This window comes from Coloeus monedula, assembly GCF_965178545.1.
Source record: "Coloeus monedula genome assembly, chromosome: 22".
Classification (NCBI taxonomy): Eukaryota; Metazoa; Chordata; class Aves; order Passeriformes; family Corvidae; genus Coloeus; species Coloeus monedula.
The window spans coordinates 5,077,666-5,105,196 of record NC_138802.1 but is presented as its reverse complement, the minus strand read 5'-3'; the positions used below and the strand labels follow the sequence as shown (position 1 = coordinate 5,105,196).

The 27,531-nt window shown below is 47.3% G+C and overlaps 2 protein-coding genes across 7 annotated transcripts; one reads left to right on the top strand and one right to left on the bottom strand.

The window, feature by feature from the left end:
- Positions 1–162: 162 nt before the first annotated feature.
- Positions 163–12,096, bottom strand: MTHFR (methylenetetrahydrofolate reductase). Of its 5 annotated transcripts, none has more exons than XM_082295506.1 (12): positions 11,979–12,096; positions 9,231–9,482; positions 7,895–8,133; positions 7,488–7,598; positions 7,126–7,319; positions 5,960–6,210; positions 5,087–5,221; positions 4,640–4,820; positions 4,075–4,257; positions 2,627–2,728; positions 2,286–2,405; positions 163–1,790 (listed from the first exon to the last, which is right to left on the bottom strand). In XM_082295506.1, the coding sequence occupies exons 2-12, from the start codon at positions 9,470–9,472 to the stop codon at positions 1,593–1,595; spliced, it is 1,956 nt and encodes a 651-aa protein (XP_082151632.1). In that variant the 5' UTR covers positions 9,473–9,482; positions 11,979–12,096; the 3' UTR covers positions 163–1,592. The 5 variants fall into 5 exon arrangements, with proteins under 5 accessions (XP_082151632.1, XP_082151633.1, XP_082151631.1 ...); XM_082295507.1 differs by lacking the exon at positions 11,979–12,096 and adding an exon at positions 11,246–11,264; XM_082295505.1 differs by lacking the exon at positions 11,979–12,096 and adding an exon at positions 9,600–9,648.
- Positions 11,693–27,243, top strand: CLCN6 (chloride voltage-gated channel 6; the record flags this gene model as incomplete). Of its 2 annotated transcripts, none has more annotated exons than XM_082295503.1 (23): positions 11,693–11,770; positions 13,316–13,375; positions 14,427–14,492; positions 15,031–15,096; positions 15,758–15,824; positions 16,218–16,324; positions 16,557–16,683; positions 17,254–17,321; positions 17,418–17,476; positions 18,129–18,261; positions 18,663–18,776; positions 19,037–19,203; positions 20,079–20,205; positions 20,567–20,693; positions 21,024–21,177; positions 21,272–21,431; positions 21,576–21,682; positions 22,281–22,467; positions 22,866–23,023; positions 23,817–23,973; positions 24,658–24,765; positions 25,171–25,296; positions 26,600–27,243. In XM_082295503.1, the coding sequence occupies 23 exons, from the start codon at positions 11,693–11,695 to the stop codon at positions 26,678–26,680; spliced, it is 2,604 nt and encodes an 867-aa protein (XP_082151629.1). In that variant the 3' UTR covers positions 26,681–27,243. The 2 variants fall into 2 exon arrangements, with proteins under 2 accessions (XP_082151629.1, XP_082151630.1); XM_082295504.1 differs by lacking the exon at positions 11,693–11,770 and adding an exon at positions 12,472–12,541.
- Between the last annotated feature and the right edge of the window lie 288 nt (positions 27,244–27,531).

Genomic DNA, 27,531 nt, shown 5'->3' with positions numbered 1-27,531 from the left:
TGGACAGGAGCTTGGTGTCAAGGGGGGAGTATGCAAATAGAGTCTTAGAGATGAGCAGGAGTTTATGGGTGCTAGGTCCTGTTGATTCCAAAGTCTGGATTGGGTAGGTGCAAACACAGGTCTTTATTTTTAGATTTGGCTTTTACCCTGGGGGAGCAGATTTCCACATGGCTCCCACCTCCTCCCCCTGTCTAGGTCTATCAGCTCTTCATTAAGCCTTTCAGTGGGTGGCCAACCTCCTGGCTGCTTCCTGCTGGTTCATTTCTGTGCTGAATGGGCAAGGGATGAAGAAACCTGCTGGGAACAGCTGAGCACCAAAAGCTTTGCTGAGGCAAGACAGGCGTGTCTGATCCCCAGCCTTCCCATTACTTGCCTCTGTGATTGATGCCCTGTAATTACCCTGGATATATGAGCCCAGTCTCAGACAGCTGTAACAAGAGGGTCTGAAGAATCTGGAAAAGGCTTTTCTTCCTTGGCTTGTTTGAAAGAGATGCTCACAGCATGGTGGGGATCTTGAAATCCCACTGGGAATTGCCCCAAGGTCATTTTCCTAGCCTGTGGCAGCTTCGAAGGATTGTCAAGTATACAAAGGAGCCTCAGTAGCTTCCCCAACCCGTTGTTCCAATGCCATGAGGCCTAAGGCTGTTAAAGAGTCATTAGGCCAGGAAAGATAGGTTATCTTTCCTGATCTAAGCTTACCTTTCCCTACAGGCACTGGAAAAGGATCCTACAACTCCTGTGACCTTGCAGAACTGAGCCAAATAGTGTAGGTGGTTGCTTTTGGTAAATTCTAGAATTTAAGCTTTCTTTGCTCTACCATGGAGCTTTGGCCATACTCTGGGGCATGCATTGAAAGTAAAGGCAGAACTGCCCCAGAAACAATCGATTTTCTTAAAATTTTCCCTTGTGCCAGGTGATTAATTAGCAAACATGAGTCTCTGCTAGAGCATGGCCTAGTACAAGAGACATTTGTATGTGTGTATTTTATTGTACATAATCTAGAAAATAGTGTGATTCTTACTTAGTCTTATCCAGAATGGATATTCATAGTCCTATTAAAAAGAAAACAGAAAATATAGTACAAGGAGAAAAGTTAGGAATAAAATTTGAACCTTCTTCTGGAGTGCAAAAGAGCCTGATGATCAACTATGAAGAAATACATTTTAGGAGTGCAATATAAAAGCAATTTGACCTTTTCCAGGTTGGTAACTGCTGAAATAATCCCCTTGCATAGGTACAGCTGACAGGAGTGTTTCTGTCCCCATGCCAGCATTTCTGGCGTGCAAAAGTTACCAGAAACTTGTGTTCTTCTGATACTGTAGTTAGCATAACCATGATTAGCAGCTCTTCATCCTGCAGCCCTGGCCTTTGGGCTTAGTCTGGAGTCTCAGCTCAAAGGTTCAGGTAGTTCTGGCTATTGTTCAGTAAGAACAGTCAGGGAGCCTTTGTGTTGGGGACAGAAGAGCACATAGTGTGGGTAGGTCAGAGCACCAGTGTGGTCACTGGGTTTAGGAGTGTGATCAGCACAGGAGCTGCTGCTTTCCCCGAAGTCAGTGAGGGGAGGAGGAAGTAAGAGATTAGAAGAATAATTTTCACTGCTGAGTTGGAGAGTTCAATAGCTCAAAAGTGTCCTCCACAACCTGCCAGAGGCAGTTTTCTAGTGGGAAGTCATTGTCCACCAGGTTGACCAAGTAATAGTTGTCATGGATGTACTGGATGATCATGCGAGAGGGTGACTCCTCTTCATACAGCTTGGCCCATTGCTCGATCCACAGTGCAAAGGCCTCATCCTGCCACAGGAACAAAAAAAAGTTGGCAGTTGTGTAACATCTTCATGTTACTTAATTTAGGATACCCAGTGTTACGCATGACTGGCCCTAATGTGGCTTGTTTCTTCTCAGTAAAAATGGCAAGAATTAAGCAAGGACCCTTGTGCTTTCCAGTCAGTGGGATGTGCCCAGAGCTGAAAGGAGACAAATTTGCAGTACAATGGATGGCTCAATGCTGCCCTTGTGTGCGTTAAGAAGGGAGGAAAAGCCACTGTCCAGCACTCTTGAGGCCTGGTACAGTGACAGTAGTGGCTCTCAATCCCCATTACTGGGTGCTTTGTGCCTGGGAACAACTCTTGCTGGAGCTGAGAGAGCAGGAGGAGCAAGACCTGTACCTCTGCAAGCCAATATAGCAACAGCCGTCAACTGTGAGGGTTGTCAGAGACTAAAACAAAACTAGACACTCTGAACTTCCAGGGCATCACAGCAATGTATCCAGCAGAAGGGAGGACTCACCTTCCAGGAGAGGAAGCTTACAGGATCCACCACAGTGGGCTGGATGATCTCTCTTCCTGGGAAGATGCCCCAGGTGACGGCATTGGGTTGCAGATCTGGAGCATTGGTGATGTTCTGGCCCTGCCAAAGGAAGGAGAACCTTTCTGAAGCAACTTCTGGTGGAGGGACTGAGTGAGTTGGAAAAAAGTGTATTTACTCTCCTTGTTAAGGGACCAGATAGCTGCTGCACACCACAGCTGACTTGCTTTATTTTCTCTTCATCAGCCCTCATGTCTGAATATTTGGTATTTGTCTCTCTCCCAAGGTGGTGAAAGGAAAGTGTCCTGCGAATAACAGCCTACCTTGACATTGACAATGTGGTAGTTCACTCGCAACTCGTATTTCTTCAGCACTTTGAGCAGTGCTGTGACAATTTCACTGGAGGTGAAGAACTCTAGGTATGCCTGCAGGGAGGGATGGAGAAGGAAGAAGAGAATCAGAGCCTTAAATCACAGCAGAACTGAGACAAATACAGGTAAACAAGGACAGTTGTCAAGTCTGGGCTGCCTTGTATGTTCATCCCCAGAAACACGTACTACAGAGGCTTGAGCGAAGGGCAGAGCAAATTAGTAAGCGAGCTAGGTAAAAAAATAATTGGGGAGAGCAGAGGGAACAGCCCAGGAACAGTGCACTCAAGAAAGCTACATGCTTCCTGTTTTGCATCCACACAAGCAGACAAGCTGGAATGAACTCCAGTGTAACCACAACTGCTGCACAAGGAAGCAGTCTGTGCCAGAATGCTTGGAAGAAGCCTGAGCTTAACCTTTATTTTACAGCAGTGTCTTGCCAAGGCAGCCCAACCTGGTGAATGCAGAACTCAAGGGGTGTCAGCTGGGCTGTCCCAAGCACCACTCCCTGTCCTCATCTTTTGTTCACAATTCTCCCTATGTGCTTATACAACCAAATTCTGTACTTGTCTGTGCTTGGCTGCTCCCAACAACTGCTCTCCCTCCCCCCATTTCCTGGCTATTGTGTGAGATGATGGATTTCCCTCACCTCAGGGGAATTTTTTCCTTTTGCATTTGCCATCTGCTGGTCTCTGGCTTTACTGGTTTGGATGCCTTTTGAACAAGGATGCTTTTTTTTCCAGTATGAGCTACTTCCCTGGCATTTACCTTGATGGGATATTCCTATCACAGCCATTAGTGGCAAGGCTCTAGGGCCTGAAATGCCTGACAGTGGGAATCAGGCATGACAGGCACGACTGCTTGCAGGCCAGGGAAGGAATGTGACAGTTGTCTGAACAGCACAGCATAGTGCGTGGGCTGGGGGCAAGTGTGGAGAACTCTGCCTTACAGAAGGACAGAGGAAATTTTTAAATACCCCTTTACCACCATGAGATGCTGGGTGGTAGAGATACTACCTCACTGATTCCCATTTTATGAAAAATCTGGGTGCTTTGTGCATCACTGAATCAGATGCAGGGGGCAGGCACATGTGTATAAATAAAATGTCACAGCCGTGCTCTAGAAATAAGTTACCAATAATTACTTGCTGAGAGTAAAACCATGAAACTCTACAGATGTTCAGTAGATGTTTTGAGGTGGGGGAAAACAGCTGTGAAGTCAGCCATAGAGATGGCATTGTGGCTCTTAAGATACCAAAGGAGCTTTGCCTCATCTCACCAAGAACGCATTAAGATAAGGAGCAGGCAGAAAGATTATGTGGATGTAAGCCTGGGACCTCCCAACCTAACAAAGACCAAACTGGGTCATAACTCTTTACTGCCTGGCCCAGAGTAATACAGTACCTTTTGGAAAACATAACCTCCACTGGGCCCCCAGCCTACAATGGGGTCTGTGGATGGTTTGCCATTGATGTTTGGCTGGGAGTTAATGGTCAGGATTCCTCGTCTGTTGACCTTCTCCAGTTGGTCCTTCAGAAGGTTGGTTTCAGTAGCAAGAGGGTCATCATTCCAAGGCATACACGTAACCTACCATGAGGAGAAATGATGGCTCACAATGGATCTAATAACCCTTTGATTACCATCTGGATGTTGAAGGAACTCAGGAGTGCCTTAATGGTCTCAAACATACCTGCTTCAGGAGAGAATTCCCATGTTTGGTTCAAGGGTTAGGATATGCTCAACTGTAAGAATGACTGCTGAAGTCAATTGATACTGGTCCTGTCATACTGTAGCACCTTTCCTTTTATGCTGAGCTCTAGCTCTGGCTGCTGGGCCCCCTTCAACCAGTGTACCAGCAAATCCTTTTGGATAGAGAAGTGCCAATTCTTCTTTAGAAGAACAGTGTGGTAGCAGAGGAAATGTGCACTACTGTTTGTGCCACACTGACCATCCCTTCATGGGCTCTCACCTTGTACCCATTCCTGTTGGGTTCTCCAGTGATGTAACATGTGAACACCTCAAAGACACTTTCCTCACAAGTAAGTTCTTCTCCCCACATCTTCAGAAGCTCCTCCCGAGGAGACTTGCTCTTCAGGTAGAAGAGGTAATAGTCCTTCAGTTCCCCAAAAGCTGGAGAGGAGGAGTTACCCCTGTAAGAGGAGAAGAACTGAAGTCAGAATTGAAGTCACTGAGAAGATGAGTTGATTTGGTGATGCAGGAAGACAGCCAACCACCAAGAGAAGTACACAACAAAACCCCACCTAGACACCAAAAGTCTCAACATCTTGGCGCCATTTGCCTCACCTCACTCAAATCCAAGCAATGGGGAACCACCTTGTTACGAAGCCTCCTAAAGTGTTCTCAGGACACCAGGCTTTCCTACTGCAGCTCTGCCTTACTGCAGGTGACAGCTTACCATCGGCCATTGGGGAAGTCATCCCACTCTTGAGTTCGATAGATGTAACTCTTCGGCCTGGAGGCCCAGAAGATTGGCCGGACATCTTCCACTCTTCTCTTGGGGTGAGCGCTGACTGCCCAGGGAAGAGGCCGCCTGCATGGGACGAGCAGATGTTAACACAGTTCCTCTGCTGACTTTCCACTAAAGGCTGGAAGCCTTTCCCATGGTGCAATTTGCCCCTGGGGAGAAATAACAGGGGGTGAGAAGAGTTCTGTTTGTCAAGAAGTAGGACAGGAAACTCTTCTTCCTTTATGGAAAATATTTCCTACTCAGTTCCCTCACAGGATGCTCAGTAGGGGTCTATTTAATGTTAAGGTAAAGGACTGACACCTGAAATTGGAAAAGGTAAGGGCAAAGCACTATGGGAAGCTACTTCAAGGGAAAATAAAAAACAGCTGTCAATTTTCCATTGCTTCCTCTTGTCTGTGGACTCAGAGAGGAGTCCACATTCCCTTTCTCAGCTGCAGAGAACCCTAGAAATCCACGCTGGGAGTATACCCCTAGCCTGTAAGCACCAAAGACATGCTTCTTCCAAGTGGCAGCTCTAAGCTCTGTGTTTTTAAAGTCCCAGAATAGCTACTTTAAAGCTACTTGACTAAAACAAACTCCTCCTTTGGCTGTCCCCTCTATTCCTCCCAGCTTTTGTTGGAGGTATGTGGGAAGGGTGAACAAACCGGAACAACTACTAAATGCAAAAAAGGTGATAAAAGAGAAAAAAAAAAGAAAAAGGAAAAAAGGAGAGTAGAGGTATTAACCCATCCATTGTTTGTACCTTCAGTGGATGGATGGATGGGAAAGTGGAACTAACAGAAGCCAACACATTCTGCTCACCTGGGGTCCTCTTTCCATATGCCCAGGCGCTTCAGGACTTCAGTCGTAGCCACTTCCCGATTGAGGGTGTAAAAGTGGAGCCCGTGCACCATTCCACTGTCCAGCAGCTCCCGGCACATGGACACCGCCAGCTCCACCCCGTAGTTCCGGATAGCTGCATCGTTGTCCTTGATGGGTTCAATCACATCTTTGATTTCCTGAGGCACTTCCAGCTTGGAGAGTTTCACCAGCTGGCGCAGAGAGTGGTAACCCTGGATGAGGATGCAGACTGTCATTTTTCCAAGACCCTTTTTTGCCATCCCAGTAACACAGGTACTTGATCCCAATTTTGTGGCAGGAGATTTAGAACTGGGGCTCCTGGAGTCTATTCCCAGGCCCCATATCTAGGATGGTAACACTGTCCAGGTCATGTCACTTTAGGTGATTTCTCCCCAAGGCCTTGCCTGAGCCCAGCATGCTGAGAGTGACCTCAGGACTGGCAGGCCATTGTGCTTTTATATCCCTTTTTGCCATATGGGCACAAGAAGCCTTTTTAGCTTATTAGCTGCCTAAGAGTTTAATTTGGCAAACCACCTACAGATTTATCACATTTGATGCCTTGTGGAACTACCTAAAAACAGAGGCTAGACAAAATTAAGAGAGTAAGAAGCAGTTATATTTGTTGAAGGGCCTTCAGGTGCATTAGGGCAGACAAAGCCCACCCAGGGGCTACACCCAAAATGGCCAATGGGTCACGGGGTTTTCATACTTTTATAAGTTTGGTCCATTTGCATATCAGGGTTAATCCTCCAATTACAGCTTCAGGTAATGAAGTCATTTACCCCAAGTGTGCTCCCCCCAACTCACTTCTGTTTACATTTCTCGGGGCCTGAGACAGTAAGGTGTCCTTGAGTTTCAGGCCTAGAGAGGAATTGTTTTGTCTGACCAAAATGGGAGAACAGTAGCTAACAGTCTGTATGGAGTTTAGAATTATACACTAAAGAATTACTGAACTACAAATATAAGAAAAATATAAAAGCTAAAATCCTAAGGCATTACATTCAGCACTCTCTCTTCCCTGAAATTTTGTGGAGGATAATTTACAGACCTCTCTGAGGCCCTGACCCACAAACACCTAACACCCTAGATCCTCATTACCTCCCCAAATCCAAATTACTGGATTTCACCTGTATAGGGAAGATGCCAGGAATAATGGGGCAGGTGATGCCAATGGCTTGACAATCCTTCATGAACTTGAGAAAGGTTTCTGGTCGGAAGAAAAGCTGGGTAATGATGAAGTCTGCTCCAGCAAAGACTTTCTCCTTCAGGTGCCTCAGGTCTGCCTCATAGCTCTCTGCTTCAGGATGACCCTTGGGGTAGCCTTTGGGGAAAAGACAAGAAAAAATGAAAAATGTGGTGAGGACAACATGCAGAAATTAGGAAGTATCCAATCTGATTGTACTGTCACAGCCCAGGTCCAGGGAGGGACTGCTGAGCTGATTTCCCTGTCTCAGGCCCTACTGCACACTCTGCAATAGAAGCCATTTACCTGCCACACAGATGTCAAAGTAATCATCAAATTCATTGCGAATATGCTTAACCAGGTCAACAGCATAGTTGAAGCCATCTACTTCTTCCTCCCATTCCTCACCAGCAGGATCTGAAAAGAGAACAAATCCATAGCTCTCTCCAACTGTTTGCTGAACTACGATCTGCTAGTTCTGTAAAAACCTCCTGCTATCAAAAGAAAGACAGAGATGAACTCCCAAATCTGCAGTTTTACCTATGAACTGGTTTTGTCTGCCCTTGAGCTGGAGGGACTGCTAAGAAACACAGTGTGAGCATTTAATTCCTGCAGAAGGAGTCCCTAAATCTTACTTCGCTGTTTTTACCCTGGAATTGAACACCACAGCAGCACAGGCTCCACACTACACATCACAGGACAGAAGGATTCACCTCCACGGAGTGCCATGATGTTCTTCAACCCAAGCCGCTTGGCCTTCTGCAGATGCCCTGTGATGTCATCCTTGGTCTGGTTGCAGCATGTCATATGCAGGATGGTCTCCAGGCCACAGTAGTTGACTGCAGTGTTGGCAATAATCATAGAAGAGGTTTCCTTGTCAGATCCTGGGTCCCCTGCAGGGTGCCACGTCACATCAATGAAAAGGGGACCACCTGCTCCCATGCGGTCAAACCTGTGGGGTTTAGAGCTGTGTTAGCCTACACCAGGTAGCCAAATCCCCTCCTTATGCCTGGAATATCTTGCTCACTGCTAGAATGCCAGCAGCAGACAGAGAGAGCTTGGATGACAGCAACAGTATAGACCATAAAAGTGTTGCACTAAGAGCTTAGCAAGTGGCTGATGTAAATAAGGAAAGCCATCCTTTAAGGCTCTATGGAGAAGAGCTTACAATCTCTTTGAAGAAGAGGCAACTGAGGTGTTCTCTGTACAACAAACTTTCTCCCTTCAAGCTCTAATAGACTGGTACAGCTTCTGACAGACAGCAATGCAAGTCCCATTCCTTTTGAGATGGTAGACTATGCTGTAGCCCCCTGTTGCCAGCTCAAACTGTAGAGGCCACAAATACAAAAAGATGGACCAGAATTCTGTTGTGCTCCTAAGTGTGCCTAAAAGAGAAGACAAGGGCTTCCCTAACTTGTCTCTCTTCTCCTCCAAGGTGGAACAGGCCCTTCTGTTTAACATATGGCATTGGCATACAGCAATTACAAAAAGAATTATGAAATACCCTCTTCTCCTCCAGGTAAGTACATGGTGGCTCCTGGGGCTCCAGAATAACTCCTACCTCTGCTGAGACCTATCAGCTTTCATTTAGTATGTAGATGGGGACACCTCTGTCAGAGGCTGAAACTGTAATACTGAGGCACAAACCATAGTGTCTGGATGAATATTGAAAGGAAGTGGAATCTGTTTCAGAGATTTTGGCACACTGTCCATCAAGGAATATTTTCTGCTTTTAGTAGGTACTTTTCTGCCCCAGCATTGTGCTTCAGACCCAGAACATGGCATTGGGGTTACTCCATCTTCCCAGGGCATGGGAGAGGGGAAACAGCCTGGCCCCTCAGTAATCCCACCGTGACACTTAACTCTTCAGGGCCTCCAAGGAAGACAAGTTACCTGGTGTCCATTACCCTCCTCAGCAGGAAAGCACAGCCCCATTACCTGCTTCGTCACCTGGAAGGGGAGACAGAGCATGGGGCAGAGCCTGCCTCATTAGCTATTTCCCTGCCCTCCACCACAGATACTTCCCCTCTCCTACCCTGCAGCGCTCACCTGGAGATGAGATTGACAGCAGCATTGGCTGTGCGTGGAGGGAAGAACTCCAGGGAGAACCACTTGTCTCCAGCATCCTGCCGGCGGCGCATCTTGTCCCGCAGCCGCTCATGTCGGTCAGCATCAAGGACAGGGGTAGAGCAGCGTGAGTTGTCCTTAGAGCTCTCACTTCCACTGCTGCTGCCGCCATCAGACCTGGAGCTGGAACTGGCACTGCAGGTGTGCTGGGTCTCATTAACCATGGTGAGAGCTCTGGAGAGTGGAGCAGAAGGAGTATGGTCAGCACACGGGTCTCTGCAAGGAGCAGGTACTGCTGGGGTGGGCAGCAGATGATAGAAGAAGCCTATGCAAAGACCCAGCATTCCTCACTCCATCAAGGAGTCCCTTTTGCCAGCTTTCACTGTAAGCTGTAGTGGGGGATCTGGCAAAAACACAATAAAAAGCATATGTTTAGATAGTGCTGAGAGAAGTAACACAGCACTTGGCTTCATGCCACTTTCATGCAGCTCCTCTGGTGCCTGCTGGGTCAAATTTGGCTCTCAGAAGAATCAGGTCAACATCACTTTTGCCCTGATTACAACTCAGCAAGCCAGGATGCCCATGTGAATTAGGTGATGGTCTCTGTCATCCTATAGCCTTGGGCTGGGAATGCCAGCAGAAAGTTTTTTTTGTCTACTGCAGCTTCTTCTTGGACTGTATCCATCTTCAGAGCTTCCACTCTGTTCCCAAAAGGTAGCACTGCTTTACAGTGTAGGTCGGAAAGTGAGTGCTAATGGGGCAGGTACTCAAGAATGCACAAAGTATTGCTACCTCAGAAACAAAATACAGAATCCACTCTGACCAGGCCACCCCCACAAACTGTCCTTTGTTTTCTTTGCTGGCATCACGGCTCCAATTCCAAACGTTAGCCTTCTCCACAAGACACACCATCTCCACAGACAACTGTCGTCTGTGCCAGTCCCATTGCACACAACTAACTCTTTACCAGATACACTATTCCCTTTGTCACCAATTGTGGCTGCTTGGAAACAAGGCCAGCAGAGACCATCCTCATCTCACTGCCTTGCAACAAGATCAGCTGTGCTTGCTTGGCTTTACAGAAAGCAAAACAGCACTGCAAGTCAGTGGTAAAAGTAGGTTTAGGATACCCAACTCCACTTAGCTTCGCAAAATGTCCCATCCTGTGCCTTTAAAATGAGGTAGCGATTACAGACAGTTACGGGAGAGCTACCACAAAATTTAGATCTGCGTTATTTGCTTTAGTACCTGCCAAAACTTAAAATTGTCACTGGGAAGCAGCATGTTGTCCAAGCATTACATAACTTTGGCGCTTGTTTTGGAGGAAGCAGTTGTGTGAGCCAGCACACACTCAGTCCTTATCATAAGCTCTGTGGGTTTAGTTCAGCCAAGAAGACTTTGAACTTGTCTTCTACTGTTTACACTTCAGTTGCCAAACCCTTTGGGAGAAAGTCTAGTTTTACCACCTGAGGAACCTCTCCAGCTGGCAGGAGATGTGAGAAAGAAGCACAGGCCTTCTGCTGCCAAGAGGAACTAGGAGCCTTAGATCTCTTGTGTACCAACATAGCGGCTGTGGTAAAAATCAGCAGCACAGACCTACTGAGAAGTGAAGCAAAACCAACTGGGCGCACAGTGACAGCCCTGACCAAGCTCAGGCAACTTTGCCTGACATCCACATACACTAATCTGGGAGAATTATCCCCAAGCATGTGTTTGTGATCAAGCTAGTGGCTCACAATCCTGTGCTGTCAGCTCCCAATGTCTCATTCCTAGCAAGCATGGCACAGCACTGTAGGCAAATCAAAGGAGCTTTGTTTTCTGGCTTGAGATTTAACACCCATCACATAGAAAAAAGGTTCATGTCTTTATGTCTCTACAAAATGAGACTTGCTGTTGAGGAAAGGCCCCTATCTTGCTGGCAATATCAAATCATGAAGACAGGAGAAAGGCCCACTTAGATTTTTGTCTACAGGCAGCATTTGGAACAATTTTCTTACCATGATATGCATCACAGATTTGCTGGCAGATACTTCTAGTTATTGCAAAGAGAAAAAAGATAAGCCTAAACAAGAAGAACAGCAACAAAGTAAGACAATTTTTAACATCTGTCAACACTCCTGCACCTGTCTTGGCCACATTGCAGAGTTCAGAGATCCGTGGCTCAGCACATTGCTGATGCTCAGCATGGATGCACCTGCTGTGTTTTTATGATGCTGGTGGTATTCAAACTCCTTCCAGCCCTGAGCTGACACCAACACACACAGCGTGGAGTCTGCCTCCCCCTAAGCTCAGTTTTACCCTCAAGACTGAAGTCGGCTGCACCAGATGCACGATTCACACAGGGTGCACACGCTTCACGGGGCTGCCCCAGGGCCACGGCATCAGGCTGACAGCCGGGCAGGCATCTCAGGGGGCCGCGGCTACGCCCACCGCTGGAACGGCTAATGGAGCAGCGGCTCGTCCACAGGGACAGCCAAGGGGGGAAGGGCCGGAGGGAGCCTGCCACCCCCGTGGGCCGCCGGGTGAGAAGGGGAGCAGCAGCACCTGCAGTCCCTGGTACCGGGGGGAAGGGTCGGGGCCAGGCAGGTCACTGCAGCTCGATCGCCCCTTCACTTCAGCTGACCTCGCCGAGAGCACGGCCCGGCCCGCAGCAGCCGGCAGACAGACCCGACGCGGGGAATCCCTGGCGCTGGGGTAGCGATAGGACCCCCGTTCCCGGACCCCGCTCACCTGCGACCAGCACCGAGCGCTGTGCGGGCCGCCCGCCCGCCGTACTTCACGGGCGGCCGCGGCCGGGCGGGTCACGTGGGGCCCCGCGGCTGCCCTCACCCGACATGGCGCCGCGGGGCGGGGCTGCAGCGGCAGGGCCGGGCGAGGCCTCGAGGGCGCGGCTAGAGCGGGCCGACGAGGCGGGACCGGCGGGGCTGCGGGGGCGGGGCTGCGGAAGCGGGGCCGGGGCGGAGCCGGGCGGGGCTGCGGAAACGCTGCCGGGAGAGGGACGGGGGCGCGGCAGGGCGGGGGCGCGGTCGGGCCTGTTATGGGAGCGTGGCCATGTGCAGGCGAGGCCAATCGGGGCCGCGGGGGCTTCGGGGGCGGGAGCGGGGGCGTGGCCAGTCCGAGCCACGGGGGCGGGACTGTGCTGTGGGGGCGTGGCTATGCAGGGCGGGGCCGGCGCGGGGGGGTGACGCGCGGCGGGCGGGGCGGGGCGGGGCCGGTGGCGGAAGATGGCGAGGTGCGGGGTTGGGTTGTGCTGCTGCTGCGGCGACCGGGAGAGCCGCACCCCGGAGGAGCTGGTACGGCCGCCGCCCCGCGCTCCCCTAGTCGCCCCCGATCCCCGTCCCCCCCAGACTCGTGCGTGTTGGCAGAGCCCCTTCACCCCGGGTCTCGGCCTGGCCCCACCCGCCTCTGGGGAACGCCTAAGGGCGGGCGGCTGAGGCGGACGGTGATCGGTGCTGTAGCGCTGGGCCCGGCGCCTCAGGGCCCGGTGTCGGCACCTCACGGGCGGTGTTTTCAGCCAGCGGCTCCTGGCCCAGCCTCTCATCCGATGCTCGTCCCGGCGCCATAGCCCCTTTCTGCTCGTTTTGCTGCTGGGCCTGGCACTTCACTGCCAGTGCCGGAGCCCCGCGCTGTCCCTACCGCGGCCCGCATTCTTTGTCTGGGCCTCGTACCCTAGCCCCTGAAGCCGCTGCCCCTCGCAGCTGTAAGGAGGAGTGGTGCTGGCAGGGGCTCTCTTTAACTCCAGCACTGCCGAGTGCTCTCTTCAAAATTGTTGTCCTGTGCTCCCCTGTAACCCGTTGCTGTGATGGAAACGGGTTGTGAGTTAGGACTTTGCTGTCGGGAGCTCCTATATAGAAGGTGTGTGTTCTGGCTGAGGGACAAGCTGTAAGGTCAGACCCCGTAGCATTACCCCAAAGTAGGTGGTGATCTGATAACCCACACTCTCAATTTATAAGCCACAATGGTATAGGACTTATGTTATTTTGAGTTTGCTAGCAGTGTTCATGAACAGCTGCAGATGCATTCATTCCCTTCATGGTTTTCCTTTCCTGCATTTGTTTGTTTTGCAGACGATCCTAGGAGAAACTCATGAAGAGGAGGATGAGATCCTTCCACGCAAAGACTATGAGGTGGGGAATTAACTAATAGCAGCTTCTGATATTAATGTGAAAAGAACTGCAGAGAGGTTTTGATCTGTTTGAGTTTGTAACAGATTGATACTCAAAATGGATCATTGGGTTGCCTTGGCATCAGCAGAAATAGCAAGAGTTGCTGTGCTTGCAAAGAACTGTTCCTCATCTTTGTATGTTTCTGGGATAAAGCCATGTTAGTAGGTTGAATGTCTGGTCTCAAGTCAGACTCTTGTTGAGAAAATTCATTTTCAAAGTTTGGTGCATTTTTCCACTTCTTTAGTGTGAGATTTACAGGCTCTGGTAGCCTTGTTTCCTGGTGACTGTAGAAATCATCTGTAGCTACTTGGTCACAGTTGCCTTTCTGCTGTCTGTTGTCGTGCTGGCTCACAGCAGATCTTCCCATATATCAGATTCTCCTGCTTACAGGAGATTTTTGCTTTTTGCATCTCAATATGGTGGCCCTGAAGTATTTGGAGCAGTTGCTGTCAGTATGGGTGTCACCAGCCCAGCCTGTTACTGCTTGGCTTGAAAAGGTGAAGATGTGGATAGAACTAGTGGAGTTTTGTGAGTGTGACTGGGAAGCTATTGCTGTTAACTCCCTGCTGTGATATACTGAAGAATTGATGCTGTTCATCTGGAGAGGAGTTCCTAGCTAGTGTTCCTGTTGTAGTGAGAGGGTGAATATAAAGATCCAGTGATATCCCCTGCACTGTCCAAGTGGAGACACTTAAAGAAGTCTAAAACTGTACAGTGTGACTTCAATATTTTAAAGATGTATAAAAATCGGTTGTGCTTCTGTTTGTTTCACTGTTTCTCTCAGCTTGGGCAGTGAAATTGTTCCGTTCTTTCACTTTGTGATTTTCAGGGTCTGACTGATGGAAATGTTTAAATTAAGTTGTTTCCAGGAGTATTTTCTCCTACTGTTGTTTGCAAAATCTACTGGGGGGTAATAATGACTTCTGTAGTCTTCAACAAGGTCTTCTAGACATAATTTTTTTTCACAACCTGTTGCGGCTGATTCTCCTAAATTGACCTTTTGGCATTTCAGAGCTTGGATTATGATCGCTGTATCAATGACCCATACTTGGAAATTTTGGAGAGCATGGACAACAAGGTAGGACCTTGTTCTTTCATTAGCTAAAATGGTGGAAATTGTCCAGAAAAACTGTGGATTGAAAGTGTTCAAAGCCTTTTTGGATGTGGCTTTGACCAGCCTGGAAGGAGAAGATGTTCCTGTCCATGGCAGGGGGGTGGAATGACATGAGCTTTAAGGTGCCTTCCAACCCAGATTCTAATTCTGTGATTCTAAATATGCTCCACTGCAGGAAGCTTTATGGGTTTTTTCTTCTTTATGACAGAAGTTCTATGTGTTCTCCTGGTTTCTCTATTACCAAAAAAAAAAAAAAAAAAAAAAAAGGTGGAGATTATAGCTCCCAGCATCTCTTGTGATCCTCAGGTTTATAGTGAGCAAGATGCTCAGTCTTTCAGTTTCCTATTTTCAGTTTGCTGTTGTCACCACCTTCTGTTGATTTATCCCTCTGGCTGTAATTGAGCTATGGAGCCTAAAGCCACCTTCCAGAAAATCCCTGTTTCTGTGTTGCTTTTATTTTACTTTTTTTTTTTTTTTTTTTTTTAATCCTCTTTCTAAACAGAAAGCCCAGAAATATGAAGCAGTGAAGTGGATGCTGGTTTTTGCTATTGGAGTCTGCACAGGACTGGTAAGGGTCATGCTGTTTGGGGAATGAGGAAAATTCAGGAGACTAAGCAGGAATAATTTAGAAGTCAATGGCTAAGGAGTAAAGAAGAGGAAACATTCTCTTTCAAGATGATGAGACCTTAGTAGCTGGAGTTGTCTTTTGGGAATTACAGTGTGTTGTTATAGACTGTTTTTCAGGGAGCCTTTTTTTTCTTTCAGAATTTACTGTGTTTTCTTTGTAAGGTAGTCTGGCAAATATTTTAGTTTTGCATGCAGGAAAACTTGTCCAAAGCAAAGACTTAATAAGAAAAGATGCCAGTTTATGGCTGAACTGTGAAAATTAGCTGAGCTGACTATGCCTCAATTAAACACCAGTTTTCTTCTGGTACCCTTAAGTATGTTGAGGGTGTTAAAAATGCCTCCAGATTAGTACTTTAATGGGTACTGATCAGATGCAGAAATGCATCTCTTCAGGAATAATTCTAGGATGGATCTGTCCTGGGGAGAGAGAGGGAAGAAATCAGCGTTTCCAAAGCTGCTTTGCTCTGAATGAGCAAATGAAGATGTCTTCTTCATCGTCTGTTCTCCCCTGTGTACATATTTCTGGTAGGACTAACTAGAGGGTGGTCTTTATTATTTGTATGTAGTAATTCCTGATGGCAATTCTGTCTTCTTTTTCCCAGGTGGGCCTCTTTGTGGATTTCTTTGTGCGGCTCTTTACCCAGCTCAAGTTTCGGGTGGTACAAAGCTGTATCTTTTACCTTGGGCCTTGTTAGACTCAAGTGACCTTTTCCATTCTGTTCCCATGTTTTGCTAAGAACAGCTGACTCTCACATTTCTGCCTTTGGTCATATTGTTCATGATTAAGCGAGTTTTCAACTTGCTTATGTGATTCAGCCCTTGAAACCAAGAAATGTTTCCAGTATCAGGTACATAAGCAGAGACTGAAAATTCAGTGGTTTCCCTTCCTCATAATTCAGTGTTGAGCTTTGAAAAGGAAGTCTGGCTTCCTGACAGTTGTTAGGTGCTCTGGCTGGATTAGGAAGCACAGGCTTGGCTCTTGATGCCAGTCAGAGGCCCAGGTATTACCAAGTGATTGTGTCTTGGTGTGGGGAACGTTGTTTTCCTTGACCATCCCTACAGCGGTGGAAGAATGCACTGAGAAAGGCTGCCTTGCGCTGTCCTTGCTGGAGCTGCTGGGGTTCAACCTGACCTTTGTTTTTCTTGCCAGTCTTCTGGTCCTGATCCAAGTAAGACTTTGGTCCATTGCTGCTTCTTACACAACCTTCCTTTCCTCTCACACAGGTCCTTGATATGAAATACCCTTGCTAGAAGCACTTTCTGCCCCAAAACCATCATACTAGCTTCACAGTGCTGTTTGATTTAGCTAAGCAGGGTCTCTTGGTCCCTTGCTTTCTGATGAGATGTTGTTGGTCAGGTATGAAATTAGTGCACCATAGTGTCAGTGTTGCTTTTCTGCAGCCTGTAGCAGCTGGGTCAGGAATTCCTGAAATTAAGTGCTACCTCAATGGGGTGAAGGTTCCAGGCGTTGTGCGACTGCGGACAGTGGTGTGCAAAGCTATGGGAGTGCTCTTCAGTGTGGCAGGAGGTAAGGAGGGCTCTGGCGTGTTGATCTTTCTGGGGGAAGGAGTCACTGAAGGGGAAAAAATGCTGTCTTTGCTTACATAGGGCACAGAAGGCCCTGTCTTTCCAGTAGAATAATTTTGGTGGTTTGGAGCAGAGTCATGAGCCTTGAGTGCATTTACAGAGTAGAGAATAAACAGAAGGATCAGGGCTATCAGGGAAACGGGTGGTTTTCTGAGTGGACTAGTCAGATGTGACTCTTTGTGGCACAAGCGAGAGACCTGAGAATGTTCCAGGACACATTGTCAGGAGCCCGAAGGCAGCAGGGCAGAATAACCTGGAGAGTTCAGAGTCCTTGTAACAGTTGTTTTTCAATTATTCCACCCACTTGGAGTGCAAAATCTGTGCAAGTCTTCACAAACATTTGGGGTTGTTGAGGGAGGAGGGTGTCGGCACCTCCCTGTGAGGAGCTACAGGCTTGGCACAGAGAGCTGTGCCATGGCATGGGAGTGGTGAGCTGATCTCTTCTGGCATTGTCAGCAAGGGAGGGTGGCAGTGGGGAAAGTGCGTTGCCTCATGAGCCCTGTTTTTCCAGGTCTTTTTGTTGGGAAAGAGGGTCCAATGATTCACAGCGGTGCTGTCGTGGGTGCGGGCTTGCCACAGGTTAGTGCTGGCCTGAGTCACTGTCCTGGTCATGGCACTGTTTTGTAAGAGTAAGTTTCTATCTCCTATGTTTCTAAATCTTTACTTTGTTTGTAGTTCCAGAGCATCTCTTTGAGGAAGATCCAATTTAACTTTCCCTATTTCCGCAGCGACAGGTACTGTACCCAGGATGTGAAGGAGGGGAGAGGAGGATGAGTGAGCAGACTTCCTTGCAAGAATGGTGGTGGGCTGGGGTGCACCAGTCAGTTGTTCTATCAGTTTCTTTCTAGAGCCCTGCAGTTTCATTCTGCAGCAAGACAACACCAGGATGTCACTCTTCCAAGCTCCTCTGGTCTCCATGTTCATAGATGTTCTCTTGTGCTGCTCAGCAGATCTCTACCCATTCAAACCTTTAATGTGGATGGTTGAATGGCTTCATTGTTGGGAGCAAGCTCAGTTACTCACCCGTTATGATTAGGATATATTACAGAGAAGGCTAGGTCACCTGAATGTGAACAAATTCTTGCCTTTTCCTCTCTGTAATTCTTTCAAGTGATGTTGGAGTCCATGGTTTGGGGTGGTTCCTCACACACTGGGCAGTTGTGGGCTACCAGAATTTTGATCTGTGTTCGTGCTCTACAGAAAGAGCACAATGCTGCAGCTTAATGAACAAATGGTGGTGTCTGCCATGGCCGGCTTTGCGCCCAGCTCTCACTCCTGAATCCCTGGGATATATCCATACATGGGGATGATCTCTTACTTTTCAGAACCTAAGCATCTCCAGAGCTCTAATTTGCTAAACTGAGATTGTTTTTCTCTTCATTTCAGGGATAAAAGGGATTTTGTATCTGCCGGAGCAGCTGCAGGGGTTGCAGCTGCCTTTGGAGCCCCAATTGGAGGCACTCTTTTTAGTTTGGAAGAAGGTTCCTCCTTCTGGAACCAGGGACTTACATGGAAAGTGGTGAGTGATGACTCTGACTCTTCATGTGTGTTTGTTCCTTGAGAATAGGGCTCCCCTTGGGAGAGCTTGTCCATTGAGGGTGTTCAGATTATCGTATCTCTTCCTGAGCTCTCTTGGCAGGAGGGAGGTTGCCTGCTCTATCAGTTCTCCAGAACTACTAGAGATCAAGGGCAGAGATGAGCCTGGTATTATCTGGAGCTGTGGGACAGCTTTAGGCAGCAGATTTAGTGTACCTGGGAGAGAGGGCTTTTGTGCTTGGGCTCTCTACAGTCTCATCCCTTCCCCAGTCAGTTCCTTTTCCCAGGCATAAGTCTCAAGGAAGAACTGACTGTGCCAATCTTCATTTTGGGAACCTTTGCTTCCCCTCCTTTTTTTTTTTTTTTTTTGTCCTACTTCCACAGCTTTTCTGTTCCATGGCTGCCACCTTCACCCTAAATTTTTTCCGCTCTGGGATTCAGTTTGGAAGCTGGGGGTCTTTCCAGCTCCCTGGGCTACTGAACTTTGGGGAGTTTAAGGTAAGATTTATTGTTATTTCCGCACTCTCCAATCTCTTGTTAGTCCTGTGTTTCTGTCTGTTAGTTTGGAGGTTTCTTTTGACACGTGCTTGTATTTCAGTGGAAGGCACTTGGTACTTAGCTGCAATACACTGATATCCTCTGACAGAATTGTTCCTCTTTGGTCTTAGCTGCTCTAAATCTCCAGCTGTGGAGACAGAAGTGTTGGTAGGAAATTACAGCAACTACTGTAATGCTTTTTTTTACACTTTTCTGTACAGTGCTCTGAATCTGATAAGAAATGCCACCTCTGGACAGCTGTGGACTTGGGCTTCTTCATTCTGATGGGGATTGTAGGAGGCCTTCTTGGAGCCACCTTTAACTGCCTGAACAAGAGACTTGCCAAGTACCGCATGCGCAATGTGCATCCCAAGCCAAAGCTGGTCAGGTATATGTGCTCTCTTGAGTTTGTGCAGGGATCTCTGCACCCAAAGCAAAAGCATCAGCCTAGAAGACCCAGTGAGCAGGACTGGAGGAAATCCCAGACTGGTTATTTAAAAAATCACAAAATGAAGCCTCCACAGAACTAAAAAGTGAACACCAGAAACCAAATGTTACAGTCCCTGTAATTTTTTGATGACTCAGAGAGACAGAGAAAATTGTAATCCCTCTTGTAAGGGCAGTGAAGGGAGCTCTTTATCATAAAGGCTGAACAAACCCGAGCTTTGTCTCCATGCAGGATTTTTTTGTGTCCTTGTCCAAACTGATGTGGAAGGAATAGCTGATCTCACTTTTTTTTTTTTAAATTTGTGTTGGTTTATTAAATCCACAATATCTGTGCTATTTAGGGAGGGAACTGCTGTGTCATTCTGAAAGTAGCTGTTTGTTTGCTCTAGACAGCTCCTAAACACAAAGCCCAGGTTTAAAAAGCAAAAGAAGTGTATTTCAGCAGTTAGAAAAGAGATTGAGAGACTGTACATCACCCTGCCCAGTCCTATCTACCCTTTTTCCCTGTAAGGATGTACAGAACATTGTTTCCATGTGAACAGCCTCCTTACTGAACCCTGGGGCTTTTCATGTGTGACTGCTATGTGTTCTCTGGCCAGAAGTAGCTTCTTTTTGGGGCAAGCAATTAAAAAGGGGAGCTAAGGCAATCCCTGGGAACCAAGTCATAATTCAACTTGATTTGCAGCATCCCTTGTTCTGATGCTAAGCTATGGTGACTGCTGCTTCTCGCAGCCTTATCGAAGTCATGTGCAGAGCTGGGACTAGGTTACATTGCTGAGTGTGGCATCAGTGTATGGTTTCTGTTGTGTCTTTCAGAGTCTTGGAGAGCTTGCTTGTGTCATTAACCACCACCGTCGTGGTCTTTTTAGCCTCCATGGTTCTGGGGGAATGCCGGCAGATGTCTTCCAGCAGGCACAGTGGCAATGACACCCTGAGCCTGCAGGTGAGGGATTCTTATGTGAAGATTATATTCTCTGTCATATTGTTCACCCTGCAGAGTAGCACAGGCATGTAATGAGCTTTTGACAGTGTGCAGTACATAACAGAACTGCAGTGAGAGCCTGTGGAGGGTTGCAGGAGCTTGGGTTAATAATGAAAGCTACATTGTGCTTTTGTACAAAGCAACTCGGGCTCTGAGTCAAGGAGCCCATTGATGTTGTAGGCCCTATCTCTGCTATTGATGTTTGGTCTGAACTTCCCAAAGGATGGCTAACTGTAACAGAAGTGTTATTCCCATTCTGCCCAAAGGCTAATGTAGGAGACAGTCAAATTTAACCCTTTATGTCTTTTGTGTCCTGCATTAGGATATATCAGAGGACGTAAATTCAAGCATCAAAACCTTTTTTTGCCCAAATGAAACGTACAATGACATGGCCACACTCTTCTTCAACCCTCAGGAGTCAGCTATCCTGCAGCTCTTCCACCAGGATGGTGAGTAGTTAGGAGACTGCCTCATCCCATGCTTAAGCTTCAGAGCTTCATCTTACCTGGAACAGCCTTGACATAAGCACCACAAGGCTAGGAGCTTCTTCAGGCCTTCATGGCTCTGGAGGACTGCTAGTACAACTGGTGAAAGTCTCCTTGATGGGAAGGCCTGCTTTTCCTCTCTTTTCACTTACTCATTGTCTGCATGTGTGTTTGGACTGGGAGATTTGGTAGCTGTTGGGAGATGAGCCTGCTGTGAGCTGAGGGGTGGATGGTGCAATACTCTATCTTGGACAGATCTGTGCCCCTTTAGTCATGATTCTTCTTGTGTTACAGGTACTTTCAGCCCAGTCACCCTGTCCCTGTTCTTCCTTCTCTATTTCTTACTCTCCTGCTGGACATATGGGATCTCTGTGCCCAGTGGTCTGTTTGTACCATCACTGCTTTGTGGGGCTGCCTTCGGACGCCTTGTCGCCAACCTCCTCAAAAGGTGCATCAAGTGTGTGTGTGAGGGATGTGCTGCAGGTGCACCATGAGCTCTCAGGCAGGTTTTTCTAATCTGAAGGCTCTGTGGTTTGCTCTAGTTACATTGGCCTGGATCACATCTACTCAGGAACCTTTGCTCTGATTGGGGCAGCAGCATTCCTGGGAGGAGTGGTCCGCATGACCATCAGCCTGACTGTCATCCTCATTGAGTCCACCAATGAGATCACCTATGGACTCCCCATAATGATCACTCTCATGGTGAGTGCAGGGCCTTAGCTCTGGCTTTCTGCAGACTGCTTGAACATGTGCTGGCCCTGAATCTTTGTTACTCCAGGGCTGTCATAAGCCAAGGAGTCTTGTACTTGGAGCAACAACTCAGTAGACCTTCTGTTTGCTATGCAGGTAGCCAAGTGGACAGGAGACTTTTTCAACAAAGGCATCTATGACATCCATGTGAACTTGCGAGGAGTCCCTCTTCTGGAGTGGGAAACAGGGGTGGAAATGGATAAGTAAGGCTGCTCCTCATAGCCAGGCTGTGGGTTAGAGTTTGTGGTGGGGGTTCTTGCTCAGAAATGCTTTAATGCAGGGAGATGGTGTTTCATCTCCAACAAACCTGGTTGCTTTGGGGAGCAACTGTGAGGGCTGCTGTGAAAGGAGTTGTGCACCAGGCCTGCGGCAGGAAAGAGATGCTGAAGCCCTTTCTGAGGGGGTGGATGGATGGAAATCTGCAGGATGGATTTGGGAGGTTCATCAAGAACTCTGTGAAACATTCCATCTGACTTTGCTTCTTATGGAGTGTCATCTTCTTCCCACCTGTTGTCTCTTCCCAGCAGTGTTTAAAAACTTCCTTTATTTTAAGTTGGAACATTCTACCTTTCCTCTAGTGCATCACTGATACAATGTTCTGTTATAAAAAAAAAATCAATTGTGCCATCACTGCTGATACCACAATGAAGGTGAGCACACAGGTGCAAGAAGCTAGCAGAACTTAACTGCAGCAGACTCCTTCAGGATCTTGTTTAGGGACTGGTTTGTTTCCATGTTTGTTCATCGCCAGCCTTCTGTCACTGACACGCATGCAGCAATCTTGGATTTCTGTTTCTTCAGACTACGAGCCAGTGACATCATGGAACCCAACTTGACATACGTGTACCCGCACACCCGGATTCAGTCCCTTGTTAGCATCCTGCGCACAACTGTCCATCATGCCTTCCCTGTGGTGACAGAGAATCGGGGCAATGAGAGGGAGTTCATGAAAGGCAATCAACTAATAAGTAACAACATCAAATTCAAGGTAAAGAGTTGCTCGTTTGATAGGTTGAAGAGTAGAGAGCTTTGTTTTGCATATGAAATAGCCTTGCTTTAGTTATTTAGGCTTTTGGGCAGAATTCAGGTCAGAGATAAGCACCTACTGCAATACAAAATTTTTAAGAACTCCATTTCATTCCATGCAGAGCGGGCTGTATTCCTGGAGGCAAAAGTTAAGAGGACAAAGTAATCTTTAGGATAGACATGGAAAAGTTTGGATTTGTTATTATATTGCAGTCCTATTGGCTATTCTTAGAAGTCCTGCAGCAGCAGTGGCTAATGAACATGTTACGTGGTGGCACAAAGCTATGATCAAGTATTTCATAGTCACTCTTGGATAACTGTTGACTTGCTTAGTGAGTATCTGAAAATCGTTGTATCCAGAAATCCAGCATCCTCACCCGAGCTGGAGAGCAGCGCAAGCGTAGCCAGTCCATGAAATCCTACCCTTCGAGTGAGCTGCGTAACATGTGTGACGAGCACATAGCCACAGAGGAGCCTCCTGAAAAGGAGGATCTGCTGCAACAAATGCTGGAGAGAAGGTGAGATCCTGGTAGGCACAAACATATGGAAACAGGGTTTTTCCATGTGTTGAGATGTGTTATAGAGAATGCTTCATACAGGTTCTGTCATTCCATATGTCAGCAGAAACAGTGCTGGTGTCCATGTTCTAGAAGTGATTTGTCAGGTGTCAGGAGCCAGTGCTCTGGCTCACACCTGTGACCGAGTCCCAGGCAAGTGGGTTGATTATGTCCAACCTCTTAAATTTCCTTCAAACACCTACACAAATATATTTCCTGGAGAGGATGGAGTACCTGGGAAGATCTCTGCAGAAATCGATGTCCTCTTGTCTGCAAAAATATGAGTGATCTGGAAAGCTCACTTATCCTAGGTAATGACCTGGTGCCACGATACTGATCCCACCTTTCTGGTAAATGGCCTGAGTCACCAGGCTTGCGTTGCTATTGCTTCCAAGCAGAAGGCCAGTCTAGTGAATCATTTTCTAAGTTAGTGATTGTGACTTTCATGAGTGGCATCCTGACCCTGACATTTTGCCAGATGCTTTAGCATTTATTAGAATCTGAATAATTTGGCACTGAAAATTGCTTTAATAGCAAGTGATTTGAAATTGAGTTAGGAGACTGTCCCATTCTGCTGCTCTGACCACATAATGGCTCCTGACCCCTTTCTCCTATTTTGTTTTGTGAAGACTTGCTTGTCCCTAGCAAGAGCCCCTGAAATGTTCAGGAGAAGGTTGCAAAGAGCTGAAATAGCTGCTCTTTTGGGAGTTGGGGTATGTGAAGCTTGTAACACATGGTGTTAAATCCATCACAGATACACTCCTTACCCCAACCTGTACCCTGACCAGTCTCCCAGTGAGGAGTGGACCATGGAGGAACGCTTCAGACCCTTGACCTTCCATGGCTTGATCTTGCGCTCACAGCTGGTCACCCTTCTTGACCGGGGGGTTTGCTACTCCGAGAGCCAGTCGGTGAGTCTTCCGGTTCAGGAATTGCAGCATAGACATCCCTGCCTCCTCAGCTGAGGAGGTTGGGAACAATATTCATGGGCTGTCAAAAAGAATTTACCTATTTTTACACTTTAAGGAATGCATGTGTGTTTTAAAAGTTGCAGACAGGTAATGTGAGTTCTCCCTTGCAGCTCTTAGAGTAAAGAAAGTTGAATTTCTGTTTAAGTATCCCCAGGAAAACGACAGCCACTGTTTACAAAGTCATCCAGCAGACCCGTTCGTTGCACAACGATGTCATCCTGTCAGAACTGGAGAATAGAGGGCAGATATTAAATGCACATAGAGCACCCAGCTGTATATACTGTGTGTTCTACTGCTGTGTGTTGAGGTCTCACAAGAACAATGTCAGCTGTGTCACTGAGATCAGTGAGAGTATCTGAGGCCCAGCTCCTATAAGGCTGATTTCCTGCTGCCCTCTAATGTCAAGTGTAGATTAGTCAGAAGCTGGGGAGCAGGTCCATTCTGTGTCAGCTAAAGGCCTGCATAGGTTTGGGTAACAGCACCTCTGCAGAAGGTGGATGTGTGGGTGTGGGAGAAGGAGATCTGGGGGAGCAATTGCAGGGCATGGTTTCCTGTGCTGCTTGCAGCCCCTGTGTTGTCCGGAATGGTGACACATGGGTTCAGTGGGGTTTGTTTTAATTGCAGAGTGCAAGTCAGCCCCGTCTGTCCCACGCAGAGATGTCAGAGGATTATCCCCGCTATCCAGATATCCATGATCTGGACCTCACACTGCTGAACCCTCGTATGATAGTGGTAAGATATGCACTGCAGTGTGACAGTGTCTCCTGATACATATTCACGATTGTCCAAAGCCTTTAAAAAACATTGAGAGCATGCTTAATACACCCTTTGGTGCAGTGACCAGCATCCTGTGCTCCTCAAGCACTCGGCCTTCTCTGCATGTGGAAATCCCCTGCTGTGAGGTAACAATGTCTATTGTTGCTTTACTTCTAGAATAAGGTGTTGCCTGTCCAGTTCAACTTCCCAACAAACCAAATGAAAATAATGTCATATTTGTGCAGAAATAGAAGATGATCCCAGTCAAATACCCTGTCCAGGCATCAGTGCCATGGAGGACTTGTAAGAATTGCTGGTTGGTGATTCCTAGAGACAGTGAAAATGCCTCTTGTAAATAACATGATTGTTTTTCTTTCTTAGGATGTCACCCCATACATGAACCCATCACCCTTTACTGTCTCTCCAAATACTCATGTGTCACAAGTCTTCAACCTGTTCAGGACAATGGGACTCAGGCATTTACCAGTTGTAAATGCAGTTGGAGAGGTGAGTCCTTGTCTTTTCTTAGCTGAGCAAGGAGGCCACAGTGTTTGTGCAACATTTTCCATCTTTGATACAATTAGGATCTCTTCTAACATCAAACAGAAATGCTTTACAGAGATCAGAATGTGATCTTTTTAGGGCCCTGAAGGCTTGTTGATTACTGTGACTTTGTTGCCATCTTTTGTGTCCCAGCCTGCTTCTCCTTTACCTGCAAAGAGCAGGATGTGCATCTCCCCTGTTTCAGGTGTGCAGCCTGTAGAAGCTGTCCCATTCTTGTATCTATTGAGAGGCCTTGAGCTCATCGGAGGCCACTAATTTGCCTTTCCTTTCACAGCTTTATTCAAGGCCAAGAGCAAAATTTCCTATATGTTGGGGCAAGAGGTTTGTCTGTAGGAACAGAATTGTATTCTGTTCCTACTCACAGGAGCAGCAAAGCAAAGGACTGTTTAAATGGTTTGTGCTTGACTCACTGTCCTTGTCTCTTTGCCATCTACAATGCTCAGGAACTGTCGGTAGATGTCAGCAACTTCCTATAACCACAATGAGAAGCTGTTTCCTTTAAGCCTGACCGGGTCTGTGTGAGGCAGCACTGCTTTTTCTGCCTTGGGGTTCCCCGTAGTTACTCTGCAGAGCCTGTGAGTTGCAAACAAGAGATGTTGGCTTGTTCCATTTTAGTACAAGATGCTCTTGCAGTACTAGAGAACAACCTAGTTCTAAACTCTTTCAGTATGTAAAATCAGTGAGGTGTTTCATGAGCTGAAATGTGGACAGCAGGCTGGGAGAGAGTCCCTTTTGTCACCTGCCAGTGTGCAGTCACCTCTTAGCTAGTCTTGACCATTTCTCTGTTTTGGCCTATAGAGCTTCCTTGAATGTATCTGATAGGAGCTATCTGAAGTCATGCCCTGTGGAATACCAGAAATGTCTTGAATGAAGCCATAAAAGACAGCTTTGTTATTTCTAATTGCAGTTTTCACTTCCCGAAGGATTTAGTTACATCCTTATGCCATCTGGCACAGAAAGGATTTCCCTTCCTAGGCAGGGGGTCCTGCTGGTTCCACCACAACAATGGTTAAACTGTTTGTTTGGGTAGTTAAATCAGCATTCTTGCCTGGAGAGTAAGTGTTGGGAGAGGGAGGGATGTTGTTTGAACTTGAATCCACTCTAACTCAGCACTGGCCAAGAACTGCTTTCAGGTTTCCTCCTTTTGGGGTGTTGAAAAGAATGACCACTCTGTTGTGGATGTCTCTTAGTGGCGCATCTCTGATACCAACTTGTATCTTTTCTTCCTCTTTTCTTCCTGTTTAAGGTTGTTGGGATAATCACTCGGCACAACCTGACCCATGAATTCCTGCAGGCAAGACTGAGACAACACTATCAGACCATTTGATGCCCCTGCCCCACTGTCAGTGTGGCTTCCTCCCTCCTCCAAGCCTGCACACACGCTCGCATTCTGCTTGGACCCCACAAGGCCCAAGACTTGCCGTTTGGCTTCTCACATGCATATCAAGCCTGGGGAACTGGAAAACATCTTGCTAGCCAGAGAATTAGAGGAGCTGCCTGAGCCCAGAGCTGTTGATTGGCCTCCGGCACTTGGTTTGACAACTCTTGATCCAGGTGTTTTCTTCCCCTGTCCCCCAGTTATCTCTTTCCATCAGATGTTGTCCTAACACTGTGTGTTCTGCCGTTTTGGTTTGGGGTTTTCTTAAGAGTTGGAAAAAAGAACCATTGCCACTATGTCCTGGGCAAAGAACTGCAGCATCTTTCCCTTCCTCCTGTATGACTGCCTTTTCCTCTTCCTCCCTTGTTTCTGCAACTGTTGCCTTATTTTTGTGAGAAGGGGGTTGCTGTCACAGCTGAGAGGAGATACTGAAGTTTGCAGAGACCAAATAGCTGCTCTGGAGGATGGTTTTTTGCAAAAGCAGTATTAAAAAATCCAGCATTTTGGAAATATACCGCTCTTTGCAAGTGTTCCCCTTTGCCTGTGTTTTTTCACTGTCTTCATTTGTTCTTAATTTCTTTCCTTCTTCCATGAAGAAATGTTTCTGCTGTGATGTTTTTGACAGCAGATGACTTTTGAGAGCAGCTCAGCAGATTTGTAGTTCAAAATGGTTACATTTCAGTTACTGTTTGGGTTTATGAATATATTTATATATGTTTATAAATATGTTTGCAAAGCATCTCAGAGAAGGGAGTTCTCTTTCCTGTTAGCTGTTGCTATTATCTCCCTGTAAGAGACTC

Coding starts and splice junctions, on each gene's coding strand:
- MTHFR (XM_082295505.1), bottom strand. Junction 8,134..9,230: donor GCTGTCAATCTCATCTCCAG/GTGAGCGCTGCA, acceptor TAAACCCCACAG/GTTTGACCGCATGGGAGCAG. Junction 4,821..5,086: donor GACTTCCCCAATGGCCGATG/GTAAGCTGTCAC, acceptor CTCCTCTTACAG/GGGTAACTCCTCCTCTCCAG.